The sequence below is a fragment of the Heteronotia binoei genome, chromosome 7 (genome assembly GCF_032191835.1).
Source record: "Heteronotia binoei isolate CCM8104 ecotype False Entrance Well chromosome 7, APGP_CSIRO_Hbin_v1, whole genome shotgun sequence".
Lineage (NCBI taxonomy): Eukaryota > Metazoa > Chordata > Lepidosauria > Squamata > Gekkonidae > Heteronotia > Heteronotia binoei.
The window spans coordinates 39341092-39358866 of NC_083229.1; the positions used below are offsets into that span (position 1 = coordinate 39341092).

Below are 17775 nucleotides of genomic sequence, written 5' to 3' on the forward strand. Positions count from 1 at the left end.
ACATTATGCGCCACGGGGCTCTTAAACTGGACATTAAACCTTCGAGGAAGCATTTTCGCTAAACATTCAAGGGCACGTGATACTCTGTGCAAATCAAACGAGGGGGGCACTCTATATGCTTGCAGAGTTACTCTTATTGCAATGAACACCCCCCCCCCCTTCATCACAAAACTCAGGACTATTCACAAAGGGCTCTCTCTGACAAGAGTGAGATTGCTTGGCTTCGGAAAGTTGCAGCGTCATGTGTTTCACCTGGCCCACTTCGACACACAAATCACGCAGAAGTCTGAGACATTTAGATGAGGGTGGCGGCAGCAAATACAGAATCTCTTCCTACAGTCAATCAAAAGCCTCGTGAGGGCCCAGCCTGCTTGTTGCTTGGGTCTGCCAGTTTGGGGAGGGGCAGGATCTCAACAGGGGTCATCATAACACCATAGAGGCCACCCTCCAAAGCAGCCATTTTTGCCAGGGCAACTGAACCCCATACTCTGTGGATCAGATGTAAATACCGATCTATCCAGCAATCCATCCATCCCACTATACCCCACTCTAGCCTTAGTTTAAGCAAAGCTTTGTGCAGCGGCACCCGAGCCTACCCGCAGCCTCCTGAGCGCAAAGCTCCCGACCCTACCAAGTCAAGCCTCAGGCACACACCAGCTCCGCGCCTTCCCTCCGCAAGGCTCCTTCCACAAACCAACCACGTTGCAGTCACTTCCGGCAAGAGCTGCTACGCATGCGCACTCTTTCCCCATGGCGTCGGGCGCCTCTGGTCCCTTGCAGAGAGCCACCCCAAACTACATGTCCCATAATCCTTAGCCAGAAGGGACGGTTGCAGGGAAGGGGGAAGAGACCTTCGAAAAAAGGAGCGGGGAAGCGACGGCCGGGTTCTTCGTCTGAATGGCGCTGGGGCGGGGCGTGATTGGCCGGGGAGAGGCGGGGCTGGAGCAATGCCGGGGGAGCTGCTGCGAGTGTTCCTTCGCACGGGGTGCAAAGTTCAGAGAAGCACAAAAGCGGCTCAGTCTCCGCTGCACCCGCAACGAAGAGGAGCTGGTGTTGCTGTGGGGATGGCCACGTTAGTCAAGAAGATCATCCATACTGCTAAGGCTCCGGCGGCTGTGGGGCCCTATAGGTATTATTGTTGTTCTTTGCTTACTTTGAATATCTGTTCCCCATTGGCGGCCCAAAAGGGCTTATAATCATTTTATCCTCACAACAGCCCTGTAGGGTAGGTTAGTATGACCGGCGTAAGGTCGCCCAGCGATCTTTCATGACAGACGATCCTAACTCTCGCGGATCCTAGTCCGACACTCTGACCGCTGTGCGTTGTGGTATGAGAAAGTATTGTTTTGAAGCAAAATGGGAGCGGGGTGTACAGTGGGATTGGTTATCATAGGTGAAAATGGCGCTGGCGCAAAGTTTCTTAGAGTCTGTAATGATCTGTTTTGCTTTCTGTTTGTATGGAGTATCCTCCAAGGAGTTCAGATTGGTGTACGTGTCTTTTCTCCAACACACTTTATTCTCACAACAGCCTTGTGAGGTAGGATGGTCTGAGAGAGTAAGGGTTATTCTGTGGTTATTCTTCATGGTTATTGTGAGTCTCATGGCTTGGAGGGGATTTGAATCCCAGGCGTGAGCACCAGCTGTCTGAGCAGCTGTAGATGCAAGAGTTTATTGCTGCTGTGTGTGTCTTATCAGATTTTTATTTTGCCATTACTTAAAGGTGTTCAGGGAGTAGTACACCTTTGTAATTTCCTCTGTTTTATCCTCAGAAAAATCTTACAAAGTGGGCTAGGCTGAGGGAGGGAATCGATTGTGCCTGTAAGGACATCTGAACCCATGTCTTCCTAGTCCAGTACCCTAAACATTACACTAGCCTTCACTAGGTTATAATTTTGGATGGGGGGGGGGGGGTTGTTATGGACCCTGACCAGGAGCTCCATAAGTTCTCAGAACTTCCAAAGAAACAATAGGATACAGGAGGTGGTGGCGGCTACAAGCATAGCCAGCTTCAAGAGGGGGTTAGATAAAAATATGGAGCAGAGGTCCATCAGTGGCTATTAGCCACAGTGTGTATATATGTGTGTGTGTGTGTGTATATATATATAAAAAAAATTTTGGCCACTGTGTGACGCAGAGTGGTGGACTGAATGGGCCATTGACCTGATCCAACATGGCTTCTCTTATGTTCTTATCTGGATTTACTTAAAAGGAGATCTTTAATAAAAGCATCAGTTACAGAAAATGCAAGCTTCCATCAGCTGGGCTTTGAGCCTGCTCAGCGAAACTTAGCTGGACCCATAGGCGTAAACTATGGGGGAAGGGCTCAAGCTCCCTCTCCCTGGATTTTCCGGGCAACCAACACAGGACTTGGGGGTTCAGGCCTCCCCCAGGCAACCAGTGCCAGGCGTAGTGGCAAACTCTTTTGAGTGTATGAAAATGTTTCCCAATTTAAATTTTCAAGAAGGAGAGATAATGATCTTAAAAGGCATGAATGGGGTGGATGCATTTTTCTCCTGGGACATTCTGAGGCAGGAAAACTCCCCACTGTGTGTGATTTTCCTCCTGGGCTGGAAAGAAAGAAGTCAGTAGTGTAATGATGTTACAACCTCCGCTTCTTAGAAATGCTAATTGAACTAGCACAGACAATGAACAGATAGATGGATGGAGAAACTTATTGTGAAGGTATCTGTTGGGATTTGGCAACTTCACTTTCTGAAGTCATGACACAATTACGGTATTTTTCGGACCATAAGACGCACTTCCCCCCCCCCCCCCAAAAAAAGTGGGGGGGAAAGTGTGTGCGTCTTATGGTCCGAAGGTACTACCTTCTTCAGGCAAGCGCTGGGATTGCTCCACATGGCCCCACCACAAACCCAGCGCTTCGCAAGCGCCGGCTGCGGAGGGGGCAGCATGCTTCCTCTTTGCCTGTGTGCCTGGCTTCATCTGTGATGCTTAAAGCAAGCGCTGGGATCGCTCCCTCCGATCCCAGCGCTTGCTTTAAGCATCACAGATGAAGCCAGGCACACAGGCAAAGAGGAAGCACCCGCCCCCTCCGCAAACCCAGCGCTTCGCGAGCGCCGGCTGTGGAGAGGGCAGCGTGCTTCCTCCTTGTCTGTCTGCCTGGCTCCACCACTGATGTTTAAAGCAAGCGCTGGGATCGGAGGGTGGAGAGAGCGATCCCAGCGCTTGCTTTAAGCATCAGAGGTGGAGCCAGGCAGACAGACAAGGAGGAAGCACGCTGCCCCCTCGGCAGCCAGCGCTTGCAAAGCGCTGGGTTTGCGGTGGGGCCACGTGGAGCAATCCCAGCGCTTGCCTGAAAAAGATGGAGCCAGGCAGGCAGGCGCGGGGGAAGCGCCGGATCGGAGGCAGAGGCAGCGGATTGCCCCCCAGGAGGAAGGTGCATCCTATGGTCCGGAGCGCCTTATGGACCGGTATATGTTTGTTTATGCATGCTGATGTCTTAGCTTTGCTAGTTAGAGCCAATTGGCTACTCTGCATGTATCTCCTGCCAGAGGCTAGGTGTCAATATGCATATTAACCAGTGTTGGTAAGCTCTAATTGGGTAATCAATACATTGGCAGACCTGAGTCAAGGGGGTGGGGAAAGAGATTTGGTAGCCTTCCTGGCAATAAGATGCTCTTGCAACACATCTGTCAGGAGATACAGATCTCTCAACTGAGATCTAGAAAAGGTGGCTATTTTTTCATCCATCCAGCTGATCTAGAGTGTTGCAGGACACTTGATATTGTAAGGTAATTGTGAACTGCAAAAGTTTTCAGTTGTATTTTTGGACTTTCCAGATAAATAACTAAAGTTTTGATATCCAGCACATATCAATCTTTATACATTTAGTGTCTGTTGGAAAAGAAAGTATAGCCCTTAACCCTGGCTGGCTACACCCACTTTTAATGTAGCAACAGTCTTTGGTGGATTCAACATACTTGTTTGGTTCCAATTTACATTTAGGGGGAAAGTAAGATTGAGTGTGTGGGGGGACATGAAGATCAGAGGCCTTTAAAAATTTCCTAATGGATTCATGTGGGGTAGCCATGTTGGTCTGAACAGCAGAACAAAGTTTGAATCCAGTGGCATCTTTAAGAACCAACCAAATTTTATTCTGGGCATCAGCTTTTGTGTGCATGTACACCGTTTCATTTAGATTACACACATGCTGAGTTTATTTTGTGGGTAGAGCAGGGTATAAGTTGAATAAATGAAATGAAAGTTTGATTTCTGAGTATAAGTGAAAACTTGAGTGATTTAGGTATCAAAAGATTCTCTGAAATCCTGATAAACTGTAGCATATGCTGAACCCAGCATGTAGTAACTCGAGTATGCTGTTGCCTTCTCATCTCAATTTATACCCCATCATACCCCCAAAATGGGCTCAGGATGGCTTACATCAATTTATACCCCATCATACCCCCAAATTGGGCTCAGGGTGGCTTACATCATAAAACCAACAAGATAAAAGTAAAACAATGATTAGGATCAATGATTAATAGCAACCCCCCCCCCCATGCCTCATGTCAGATCAATATTTGTGTGTATGTGTAACCCCAGAAACTCTGAAAAATACCAAAAGGTAGGAAGGCACCACTATGGACACCACTTTGTTGGTGTTAAAGGTGTCACTGGACTCAAACTCAGTTCTCTCATCTGTTAACTGCTTTATTATTTGTATACCAATTTACTGTGATTTACACATTTTACCCAATGTGTTATTCCAATCTTAGCTGGATTTATTGCTCAGATACTTATTCCTCCCCCTTGCCTATAAGTAATACTTGAGGAAATCTGTTTCAGTGAATCTTAAGGAGTGGCCATACTAAGCTTCTCAGTTCTCACCTGTACCCATAATGGAATATTATTTGACTTGTAGGTGCCACTGAACTCAAACCTCATTCCCATATCTGTTAACTCTTGATTTGCATGGTAATTATATGTCATTCACAGCTGTAATCACCCAGTATTTATGCATCTTGGCTTTCTTGACAGCCACCCAACCCCTGTAAGTAAGGGTTGAGGAAACTGCTTTCAGTGTATCTGACGAAGTGTGCTTGCACAGGATAGCTTATACCCAGAATAAAACTTTGTTGATGTTAAAGGTGTCACAGGACTCAAACTTTGTTAATGATTGGAGAAGAAATTGGGGGGAAGAGTAGCACTGTATTGCTATGTTGCATAAATATTACTATAGGATTTGGGGGTTCTTTTGGTAGATAGAAAGCCCCGTGGCAGAGTGATAAAGCTGCAGTACTGCAGTCAGCCCTCTGCTCACGACCTGAGTTCAATCCTAACGGAAGCTGGTTCAGGTAGCCGGCTCAAGGTTGACTCAGCCTTCCATCCTTCCGAGCTTGGTAAAATGAGTACCCAGCTTGCTGGGGAGAAAGTGTAGATGACTGGGGAAGGCAATGGCAAACCACTCCATAAAAAGTCTGCTGTGAAAGCAACGTCACCCCAGAGTCGAAAATGACTGGTGCTTGCACAGGGGACTACCTTTACCTTTTTTTTGGTAGATAAATATTTTATGCCTTCTTCAAGCAACTATTGGGCTGGGGAGGTGGGATATGGCAGGAGAGGATGCTTGTGGGAGCAGAAGTGGAAACAGGGGTTTAGGAGAATATTTGATTGTACCGTAATTTCTAAAAGTAATTTCTAAAGAAAACAGTTTGCATTGTTAATTAAAAGTTAAAGTTGTATTTCAGCTGTCTGAAGATGATTTGTTGAAGCCAAATGCATTTTGCAAGTTGAACCTAAAGAGCAGAAATTTACCGTGCACAGGAATGCAGTCATTTCCCATCAATTGAATCATGTGATTTGCATTAATGATTTGCTCTGAATATCTGTGTTTTTAAGGTGGCATTTCTAAGCAATGTTATAAGAGGGCAAGGTATATAAAATCGTAGCTGGTATAAGTGTCAGTTTTCTTTGGGGTCATGATCATGGGCACTGTTCTGAATTGCCTCAAAATATACTTGTACTCACTTGTAAGATATGAGTTTGAAGTGAGAAGAACATTGCCACTACTCTGAACTTTGTACATTGCTCAGAATTTGATCGCTCAGAAACTGTTTTGTATTCTGCCCTGGGTCAGAGACCCATGAATTTATCAAACAAAGGTATCTGTAATACCATAGTTTTGTAAATTTCAGTACAATGGTACTGAATTAATGAGGCAGAAACAAGACACCTGTAAGTGAACGTCCAGGGAAACTTATAAAATGTTCCCCTAAAGCTTTTCTGTATTGCCTTTTACTGTCAAATTTGTGACCATTCGTTTGTCCTATGCACGATATGTATATTTGCAGATCTTAAAGTGGCTATTTTTAAAAGTGAATTTCAAAAACAGGACACAGCAGGAGATACCACTATAACCACAGGCCAGCTCCCACTTTTTCCTGGGTTTGGCCTGGCCTATGGGCATTGTTGGGGGGGGGGCTGCTCTCTAGATTTATGGGGAGGGAGCTTCTCCATAAATCAATAGGTAGTGATAATGGAGGCTCCTCCCTATGATGTCACTGGATCCAATGCCTCTGGCCGAGCCCCGCCCCCCCCCCCCCCCCCGGGAAATTGAAAAGTCTATGCCCTTGACTGGATCTGGAGGCCACAGACATGACCTATACATCTTATACCCTAAGTGCTGGCTACAACAAGTCAAAGAACTATTAATTAAGCTATCCCAAACACTTGGATGAGCCAAGCTGATTTGCACCCGGCTTGCAGTCAGGGAAGAAACATCCCTGGCTTTGAAAATAAACTCTGCTAACAAGCATGAGAGAGAGTTCTCTTGGGAGCTGCCTATCACCATTCTCACATATCAAAGATGGACTCAGCCAGATCACACAGGGTATTGTGGGGAGTTGAGAGGAACAAATCCAGTCTTATTACTCAAAATTCCCTCATCTAAGATCTTAGAAGTTTGAATAAGTTGTTTCCCTACTTTCTTTAAGTGACTTGCAGTTGCTCTTAATATGAATTTCTCTTGGGATTATTTGCATTTCTTCTTGGGGGCTGGTTTTCAAAACCACATTTTTATTTTTGTTGATTTATGAAGTCTTATTGTTTTCTTCCATACTGGGCAACTTTTCCAAATATGTCGAGACCCTACCCTATAAATGACCTATTTTTGCAGCCACAAGGACCAGCCAGTTTACTCTTGGGTATAGCAATTATCTTCCATTTTTTCTGTTTGACAGACTAATCCTTGAATAGCTCAACTGCCAGAAATGCATGGTTAATTAGTAATTTTTAGGGGTTACAGTTCCTGTTAGTCTGCTTGGTAGTTGAATGTAGATTTTTTTTCTTTGAACAAAGAAAGACTCATGCAAAGAATGAAAAAGAAGAGTTGGTTTTTATATCCCACTTTTCTCTACCTTAAAGAGTCTCAAAGCAGCTTACAATCACTTTCCCTTCCTCTCCCACAACAGGCACCTTGTGAGGGCTGAGAGAGTTCTGAGACAGCTATGACTGACTCAAGGTCCCCCTGCAGGTTTTGTATGGAGGAGTGCAGAATCGAACCTGGTTCTCCAGGTTAGAGTCCACCACTCTTAACCACTACACCATGCTGGGTAGTGTATGTAACAGTATTAACTAGTTCTGACAAAGTTATTAGTAAACTGGAGGACTTTTGTGTTAAAAGGGTTTCAGTTGTGAGCCCTGCATGAAGGTATGAAGATATGATTCTTTTATTAATGTGATATCTTCACAGATTTCAAGAGATAGTTTGTGTGAGGCCCAATCATGTTACTGTACATGCTCATGGGGGGGGGGGGGGCCTACCTGAATATCTCTAAGCTTCTTTTGTATGGAAAAATAAATTTCTATTCAAGGTTTTCTGATCACAGCTCTTGAATCAGGCTCCTGGAAAAAAACCCTGCTAATTTAACAGATTATTGGGAAGGACCATTTTGGGAACTTTTGCTATACATTTTAGGTTTCTTTACTTTGAAGTATGTCCTGCTTTATAGTGTTTCAGTTGTAGTTTACTATTTTATTTATGGGGTTTCTATCCCGCCAAAGCAGGCTCAAGGCAAGTTACAATAGAATATAATGCCATATATAATAAAAAACATTAAAATAAAAAATCCTCAGTATAAAATAGTATGTGGCTTGGAGCTCATTCTGAATGTTGGAAATGAACATATGATATCCAGGGTGAACTATAACAAGATCCGGGTGGGTTGCCATGTTGGCCTGAAGCAACAGAACCAAGTTTGAGTCCGGTGGCACCTTGAAGACCAACCAAGTTTAATTCTGGGAATAAGCTTTGTGTGCATGAATGTATCACCAGATACACTGAAACAGTTTTCCTCAAGCCTTTCATACACACGGGGGGGCCCCTATTTATAGTTTAGGCTATATATAAATCAGGTATTGAAATTAGCGAGATACAAGATGTCTGTTCACATATATACACCTAATGTTTGTATCTGAAAAAGTCCTGCAATTTTGACTGTTCTTAAAATGGTGTTCCCTTTAGCACCCAAGTTGTAAAAATTACCTGATGGATAGCTTTTTTCACAAAACATTGTAGCTGGGGTGATGTTCCTGTTCATTTTGTAAGTCATTATTGATGCTTGGGGAATGAGGAAGATGCTCAGGGATGGGGAATGAGGAAGATGCTCAGGAATGAATGGTTTCGTTCCTCTTCTGTTAAACTATAATGATTTAAATATGTCTTTCCCACCTACTTCCAAGGAAGCTGTTGATCTTCTGAACCAGTGCTTGGAATCAGTAGTGGGCTTAGATGAGAAAGAACAAATAGAAACTTAATTCTGACAAGACAGAGGTGCTTTGGGTTAGTAGAAAGGCAGAGCTGGGATTTCAGATCTGTCTGGTATTGTATGTGGTTATCCTTCCCTTGAAAAATCAAGTATACAGCCTGGGAACTTGGCACAGCAGTTATGTCAGGAAACCAGGTGGCAGCAATGGCTCGGAGTGTTGTTGCCCAGCTTTGGCAGGTGCGTCGACTGCATCCATTCCTAGGACTGGGCTAGCTATTGGGAGCATGTGACCCTGAGATTCCAGCAGTTACACTACAGATTCACTCCTGAGTCCAATTCAAGGTGTTGGTTTTGACCTTGAAAGCCCAGGGGGGTGCATCTGGCCGTCTCATTTTCAATCTTTAGGAGGCTGTCAAATATGGTTTCCTTTAGGTCTGCATTTAGTTGATTTTACTGAGTTGTGATTTTAAAATTTTGTTTTTATATTTTAATGTATTTTAGTCTGTGTTGTAAGCTGCCTTGAACTCTGTAGCTCTTGCCACTTAGTAGTTCATAACTCTAAAAGAGTTAGGATTTCTGGCTGCCAGACAATCTTAGGATCTCCAGGCTATACTACGCACAGTCATATTGTTGTTACAAATGTCTACTTCCTGCCCCCCCTTCCCCATTAGCAGTTAAGAGACTTGTTTATTGCCTAAGTGAGCTATGATCCTTTTGTGAATGTGCACTAGCAATTTTCTCTTTAGATAAAATTCACTTTTAAATGTTTATGCACAGTTTGTATTTTGTACTGTGATTTCTACCGTGTACTGCTTGATTTTCTGTATATGTTAGATATATTATGGCATGTTTCTTATTAAGTGGTTTGGAGAAAGTGCTGAAACTGCTAATCTTGAGCTGATTAACTGCACCTTGTTTACCTGTTTTTGACACTGCAAGCTTGGAGCTTTTTGTTTATGGCCAAATTACACATTACATGCCATTATCTTCTCTTGCCTTAAAAAAAAAAATCACTGTCTTGAATGGAGCACGAGTGGGGAGGAGCTGCTTAACCATTTCCCCTGTCCTCCTCATGGGATTGCTGAATCAATGTATTGTTACCTCTCGAGGCTGGAAATGATGCCCACTCATATACTTGGGGATAGAATTTTTTACAAAGTCAAGCCATTTCAAAAGGCAAATGCTGGACATGAGCTAGGCAGTGCTCAATGGTAAATCTCTTTCTCTCTCTCGGTACTCTACTATTGCATCTTAGTCAAGCCGTGTTGATAGACCGGACCATGTATATAGCAGGACAGATTGGCTTGGATCCTTCAAGTGGGCAACTTGTACCTGGAGGAGTAAAGGAACAAACTAAACAGGTAAAAATGTGACTTCAGTTATTCTAATGGTCAATCTGGTGCCATGATTCATGCTGCATGCTCTAAAGGCATGTCCACAGGGCTCCATTTTAGCAGGAGTCTAAGTAGCCGGAAGAGCTACTGAAAAGCTTCACTTAATTGTCACTTTCACACCTGGGAGCCCAGAGGAAGGGGATTTGAAATTAAGGGAACCTGAGTGGTTTATGACTAGTGTGTCCAGTAGACTTCAATGAACCTTCAGGACAACCTTCTGTGACTGGAGGTATCACAATATTGGCTCTATTATTCAATTCACTGTAAGTGTCTAGGTTTTTATAAGTCCCTACAGGATGTTTTGTCAAATACAAATAACAAACTCCTTTGTGTTTCTTACCATTAGGCACTTAAGAATATGGGGGAAATTCTGAAAGCAGCATACTGTGACTATGGCAACGGTGAGTTACTTTTGGGTGATCTTATTTTTCTTATTTGGAGAGGATAAGTAAATGTTTTTACCTTGGCTGTCCTGCAGTTTGTATAAGATCCCAAGTCTTCCAGGGCACTTTTTGGCACACACAACTGGGGCATCTTTAATTTGCAGCTCTTCTTTCAAGCAAACCATCTTCCCATCCTGTGGTATTCCTGTTCTGCAGGTGTTAGATTTTTGAATCTGCCCTACTTCACCTTCATTTTGGATATACTGTACTTGTCATATAGGTTTCTAACAGTGCAGTCCTAAACATAATTACACTATTCTAAGTAAATTGGGTTTAGAAGGGTGTATCTCTGCTTAGGCTAGCGTTGTAAATTTATGCATTCTGGCACTGAATAAACCATTAGTAGCTGTTGTTTAGTACTAGTTTGTTGTTTGAGTGGCATAAAAAATATTATTCTTGCCCCAGGAAAACCATAGTCCAAACAGACATCTTTCTGGGCAGTGAAGAAAACCATAAGGGTACCTGTCCTTCTCGGGACTTGTGCTGATTTTTTCCATCTCAAGCTTGGCTGTTTCATCTCTATGTAGAATGTATGTGGGTGAACTGGATTTGTAAACAGTGAGTTCAAAAATAAGGATTCTTAAAATGGAGGTTGGGTTGTAGAATACCTGTGAAACGAGCAGCTGAAATGTCATCAGTTGATGATGCCTGGAAAAGGAGTTCTGGTATGGACTATTCTAGGAGCATTTAAAACCTGTTGCATAGAGTCTGTACCATAGGAGCAGGTTCCATATGGTGAACTAAGTTCCAGATTACTAGTGTTGGTGATGTTAATCAGTATGGGGAGGGGGAAAAATGCTCTGGGATTCATGGACTGTTTGTGCTAAATCAGGGGCTCTCAAACATCAGGTTCCTCATGTTGTTGCAATACATTTTGGGGTAATAAAACATGAGGAAGTTTTGTGTACAGTTCAGTTGAACAAGATGCACCATATATGCAGAAGAATCACACAGTTGCTGCAAAAATACAACACAGACTTAGCTAGTCAGCAGTCCATGTTCCTTCAAAATTGGTGGCCAGAGAGCCAGTGTGGTATAGTGGTTAAGAGCTGTGGACTCTAATCTGGAGAACTGGGCTTAACTCCCTACTTCTCCTCCACATGAAACCAGCTGGGTGACCTTGGGCCAGTCGCAGTTCTTGTAGAACTTTCTCAGTCTCATGTACTCATTATTTTGTGGGGAGAGGAAGGGAAGGTGATTATAAGCTGCTTTGAGACTCCTTAGAGTGGAGAAAAGTGGGATATAAAAACCAACTCTAATTTTACATTGAGAAATATAAATAATTGTGCATCTTGGTGTGCCTGACACTGCTGAAAGGTTGTCATGATGCACCATCTTTTGGAACACCTTTTCTAACAGTGTTTTCTGACTTGTAGTGGTAAAGACGACTGTTCTGATGGGTAACATGAAGGACTTCGATGATATGAATGAAGTATACAAGCAGTGTAAGTATTACTTGTTATGAATGATGCCTAAAGACTGCCAGCTTTGGGTAAAGTCCTGTATAGAACATTGTAAGATGAAACACAGGTGGAGGTTAGATCTCCTCATGCCATTTGCTTGAGCACACACATGGACATAACAACTCAGTTGCTGTCAGCTCCCATAGCCGTGGTGGTGGAGGGAGACAACACAGTATGAGTGCTTCTTTTTCTCCCTGGCAGCCTTGTGGAGGAGTGGGATAGATTTCCAGGAAGGAAGGACTAAGCCCTTTGTCTCTCCATTACAGATCCCCTCGCCCCAAGCATATGGCTGCTTGTGACGTATAAAAAGTATGTCACGGCTCTTTCTCACCACCATCTTTGGTTGGTGCTGTTGAGCCCTGCTGGGGATAGGCTTCCAAGCAACACCATTACAGGCAGGTTGTGATCCAAGGCCACTTTTGCTTGCTGCAGGCAAGGTCTCTACACCCAGAGGGAGCACACAACCCTCTTGAAGATCGAGGGGGTTTATTCCTGCAATGAGACAGAATTCTACTAGGGCAAAAAAAAAACACCTTTGTGTACAAAGCAAAAAACAACACAGTGACTTCTGGAGGCAAACCCAACAGAACCAGAGTGATCTGGGAGAAGGTGACCCATCCCCACAGAAACAGCGACATGATGCAAACAGCTCTGCTTCAAGTTGCCTGTCAAAGCCATTGGATGCAGAATCTGAGTGATGCTGTAGCCGTCTGGAATCTAAATGTGGACAGAAAATAAAATTTACAGTGTGTGTATATGTCACAGATGCCCACGTAGTATCTAACCCATCCATAATAGTGAATTGTATGGTTACTGTTTCTTAGTCTTCTTGGGTTCTGAAATTTTAGGGTACGGACTATGAATGGTCTCTTTAAATGATTTTTTTCATCTGACCACAAGGGACAGAAAGGTATTTCTTCAATAGAACCTGCAGTCCTCATAGTTTTAAATCCAGCATTTTTTGCCATCATGTCACAATCTCTCTGTCTACATTCCATACTTTAAAACAAAAAGTCACCTTTCATAGGCTCTGATGATACTGTCATCTATGCCCATATCTGCTGCTGGATCATAAATTGATAAACTGTGCAAGGTGCGTGAATTATCCAAATTAAATTAATAACGTATGTTTAATCATTCTGTTCCAGTTAGCCATGGAAAGAGAACTGTATGGTATTAAACATTTAACCATACAAAGAAAGGTGTCACAGTTTGGAGGAACATTTCACTTTACCAAAAAAAAAAAAGACAACTAAGAGTAACATGACAGAAGTTTATAAAACTAAGTTTGGAGAAAGCATATTGGAGTCTCCTTCCTGCCCTAGGTCTGTTCAATAATTCTAGAACTAAGTGGATTCAGTTTGTACAAAAGAGCTCCATGAAAATTTGTGGCATTCACTGACATCAAATGCAGTGATGGTCTGACTTGGATGGGGAGGCTAGCCTGATCTGCCTGGTCAGATCCCAGAAGCTAAGCAGGGTTGGACCTGGCTAGTATTTGGATGGGAAGGCCAGGGTTGCTATGCAGAGGCAGGCAACGGCAAACTCCCTCTTTTTAGTCTCTTGTCTTGAAAAGTCTAAGTTGCTATAACCTAGTAGCACTTTACACCACCACCCTCACCAAGATGCAGTGATGCCTTGTCTTAAATGCCTTTTAAAAGATTTGAAAAATTCATAAACGTATAGGGCTGTCAGTGGTGTAATGATGCATGCTGGCTAAATGGCATTTCCCTGAGGTGGTATCCTTTTGGTTACCAGTGCTAAGGGTGGAGATGTAACATTTCCAGAACTTTTGAAGCTAAGATGGGGGGGGGGTGGAGATTAATGTGCAATACTTACTTTCCTATCAAACCTAAACTTTTCACTGATTTAGCAGCATTCAGTGCTGTTATTTATAAAATAGTTAACATAGAAAGTTATACTAGCTGGCACATTTATGGAATTTAAAAGTATATCTTTGTTTCCTATAAGAAATTGCAAATATACCTAATGCTTGAGATGGAGTTGCAAACTGCAGCATCTTGTGCCCCTTTAGCATGTGCTGCTAAATGTGCTGTATAAAACATTGAGTTCTCAGTAGGCTGGGTTGTTTTCAGAACTGAATTGTTTTGCTAGATAATGTGACTGCAGAATGCACCTAGAATTATGTTTTGTTTAATGGGGTCTTTTCTAATTGCTTTTACCATAGCCTAACGTTGCTTTGTGATGAAGTCCCTTCTCTCCCTCTCTCTCTCTCTTTTGATTTAATATAGCCTAATTATCCATTCAGTTATGTTTTCTACATACAGTTTTCAAGGGTGACTTCCCAGCCAGAGCAGCTTACCAAGTTGCAGCTCTGCCAAAAGTAAGTGTTGTGTTTCAGTAACACTGGATGTAAACACTCTTCTATTATTTATGTATTTATTTGATTTCTAGACCAACCTCTCCCAAAGAGCTCAGGATAATGTACACCATTTGTAAAAACATACAATAGCTAATTTGAAAACGTATAAAATGCAATAGAAAATTTAAAAGCATCAACCACATCAGACATCAACCAACCAGTAATTGGTTGGGGGGGGGGACCAGTAACAAATTATGTGTATACAACTGCTTCCACTCCTTTGGATTCATAATTAGTGGCAAAAAAGTAGGTTTGCACTACAGAACTCAAGTAGACCTGATTGGGTTAAGTCAGCGGTGTCAAACTCATTTGTTATGAGGGCCAGATCTGACATCAGTGAGACCTCGTCGGGCTGGACCTTGTGTGTCATAAAACGTAATGTCACGTAGCAGAGATGCAAACTTTATAAAGAGCACAGACAAACACAAAGATTTTTTCAAAACTTGAAATAAAGCATGCTTAAAACATTAGCAGTCTTGTAATATTTTGTTTATTTAACAGTCTCTGGTAACTGACACCTCTTCTGAATTATTGCATCAAAATATGGAGACAGTAGGTGCATTAACACTACACTAAATAATGCATTTTGCAACTGGATTTTTACTGTGTAAGAATATCAGAAATCCAGTTGCAAAATGCATTATTTAGTGAAGGGTGAATGCACCCCAATGTCTGTGCTGTAGCAATCTTGAGTATAATGTTCAGGTGTTGTTCATGAGAGCCAGTTTGGTGTAGTTGATAAGTGTGCGGACTCTTATCTGGGAGAACCGGGTTTAATTCACCACTCCTCCACTTGCACCTGCTGAGATGGCTTGGGTCAGCCATAGCTTTCATAGAAGCTGTCCTTGAAAGGGCAGTTGCTATAAAAGCACTCTCAGCCCCACCTACCTCACAGGGTGTTTGTTGTGGGGGGGTGGAAGGTAGAGGAGATTGTGACCGCTCTGAGATTCAGAGTATAGGGTGGGATATAAATCCGAAATCATCTTCATGTGTGTATCTGTAAGTTGCAATCCTACTTTTGATTTATTGCCATTCATTACAGAAATCTCATGGTCAATTCTCTGTAACCTGGGACCCAGGGGAAAACATGAAGTGGCTGGGCATTGTGAGTACATAAGTCGCTTCATGAATACAGTGAAAAGGAGGAGGGAACCCAGCTGCACCCAGGAAAGCCCTGACAAAATCAGCTTTGAAAGGGGAGGATGGCTGAAGAAAACACTGAGAACAGAGAAGGAGGAAGGGAAGGCAAAAAGCTCTTACCTTGAATAAAACTGTGTTGGTTTTAAAGGTGCTTTTTGTATTTCTCCAGTGGGATTGAGGCAGCTGAGCAAAGCAACCTCTCCTCACTCTTCCTTCTTCCCCAAGGGAGGGGGAGAGAGGAGTCTCAGCCAATAGAGGAGCTTGGCTCTATAGCTCTGCTGTGTGATTGAGCTGTGCCATGCTATCTTAATCACATAGCAGAGCTACAAAGCCAAGCTGTTTCATTGGCTGAGACTTTTCCTGCCTCTCCATCCCTTGAAGAGGAAGAGGAAAAGAGTGAAGAGAAGCTGCTTTGCTTGGCTGCCACAATCCTACGGCGGAAAACAAAAATGGTGATGACAAGCAGAAGAAAGGGAGAAGGAAGCAGATCATGCCAGGCTGTATAGAAGCCCTCTGGGGACTGGATCAGGACCACAGGCCAGACATTTGACACCCCTGGTAAATTTAATATCAGAATTCATACTGTAATGTCTTGCTGTAATGGGGACAGAAAATGCCCACAAGTAACATTATGCTTTGTATGGCCTAACGGCCTGGTCCTGTGACCTGCTGGAGCCATACACATTCTGATCTTTTCTTTTAAATGGAGAAATGTTTTCTACCTGCCAGTGCCTTTAAAGAGGCATAGAAATGGGAGCTCCAATATATTCTTCAAGGTGCACATGATACTACTTTTCTCTTCAGTTGTTCTTCTATATGCACAGAGTATCTTTAATGGACGCATCTCAAATGAAGCTCTTCTCCTCTCTAGTTAGAGCTTACCATTCGATTCTGCTTACTGTATCGCCTGATCCTCATAGATATCATGGTGCAGTGGTTAAGAATTCAACCTTGACCAGAGGAAAAATGAGTTCAGGTTCATTCTGCTATTGGGGAAGACGTGGAGCATCACATCACAGTATTACTGTGAAAACAAAACAAAATGTGGAAAGCACTTTCTAATGTACTTACCTGAGATCTTCCTTGCAGGGGGCATGTGTTGAGATTGAAGCTGTTGCCATCACTGGACCACTCTGTGATGCCAAGTATGATGCTAAAGGCAACCTTTAGCCCAGCAGCTTGGAACTGGTCATCTCTTCCAGACTCAGATCCTACATGAGTTGTTCTGAATACAAGGAGTTAATTCCATCCCACCCACTGCTGCTATTGTGTCCTATTAAGGTTCTAGGCTGATGCACAATTTGGTAGGAATGACGCTTCTTGTAGAACTTAATGTCACAAGCTGTTTGGAGAAGGTTTTATTGCTTCAAATAGTATTTTGATGGATAGGCACTAGTGATTTATCCAGATACTGTGAATAGAATTTTGATATAATTAATATGGAAACTTAGTTGTGACCCTTAAGAGGCAAGCTGGCATTACGTTATTACACTATGTAATCAAACCTTTTTAATAAGAAAAAAGTAATGAATGTTACACTAGAATTACAGTAGTACAGAACTAAATATTGGTAGACTTAATGTTACCAATTTACCTGATATGCTTACCTCCATCTACTAGACAAAGTAGTGTTCAAATATGCAAACATCTTTTTAACTCACGTTTTCAGCCCTGATTTATGTATTTTGATGAGATTTTAATAAAACAGCATTATATAACGTATCATTTGAGCCTTAATTTTTGATGAGAGCTATGTCTGTTTTCCAGTATCAGCCTTTCAAGAATATAAAAACCTGCATTGGTGCTTCCTTCATGTTGTACTGCATCATTATTTTTTGGTCTTCTGTAGCTATGTGTCACTGAGATAATGAAGTAATTTCAGGTTACTTGTAAACTTGCCATTTAGAAGACTGTTTAAGCAACATATTTGATGGGTTGTAAAGAGTTATTTTAAGCCAACCAGTTTGTGGAATTCAGGCAATAAACAATGATGAAACCTGTCCTCTGATGCAAGGAGCATTCCTTTATTTCAAGACGCTTTTGTGACAGAGGAAAAGTGTAGCAACATACATGTTACATTAAGTGTTTTGTTCCTTTATGATGGAGTGCACTCAGACTATAATCCAAGTCAGTTTACATATTCAATGTCCAATGTTTATTTTATTGTCAACCTGGAAGTAGTTTAGACAAATCTTGGCTCAGTGGTAGAACACACATTTTTGCCTG

The 17775-nt window shown here is 42.6% G+C and overlaps 1 protein-coding gene and 1 pseudogene across 1 annotated transcript; both read left to right on the forward strand.

The window, feature by feature from the left end:
• Positions 1–891: 891 nt before the first annotated feature.
• RIDA (reactive intermediate imine deaminase A homolog) lies at positions 892–17549 on the forward strand. Its single transcript, XM_060243457.1, has 6 exons — positions 892–1129; positions 9982–10087; positions 10467–10521; positions 11940–12008; positions 14315–14370; positions 16639–17549. Exons 1-6 carry the CDS (start codon positions 948–950, stop codon positions 16717–16719), a joined length of 549 nt encoding a protein of 182 aa, XP_060099440.1. The 5' UTR covers positions 892–947; the 3' UTR covers positions 16720–17549.
• Positions 12032–12790, forward strand: LOC132574783 (large ribosomal subunit protein eL33-like; annotated as a pseudogene).
• Positions 17550–17775: the final 226 nt, after the last annotated feature.

Bases quoted from the DNA above. Each gene is read 5' to 3' on its own strand.
- RIDA (XM_060243457.1), top strand. From the start codon at position 948: ATGCCGGGGGAGCTGCTGCGAGTGTTCCTTCGCACGGGGTGCAAAGTT. The intron at 12,009-14,314 runs GTAAGTATTACT...TTCTACATACAG, and splicing joins GAATGAAGTATACAAGCAGT to TTTTCAAGGGTGACTTCCCA. The intron at 14,371-16,638 runs GTAAGTGTTGTG...TCTTCCTTGCAG, and splicing joins AAGTTGCAGCTCTGCCAAAA to GGGGCATGTGTTGAGATTGA.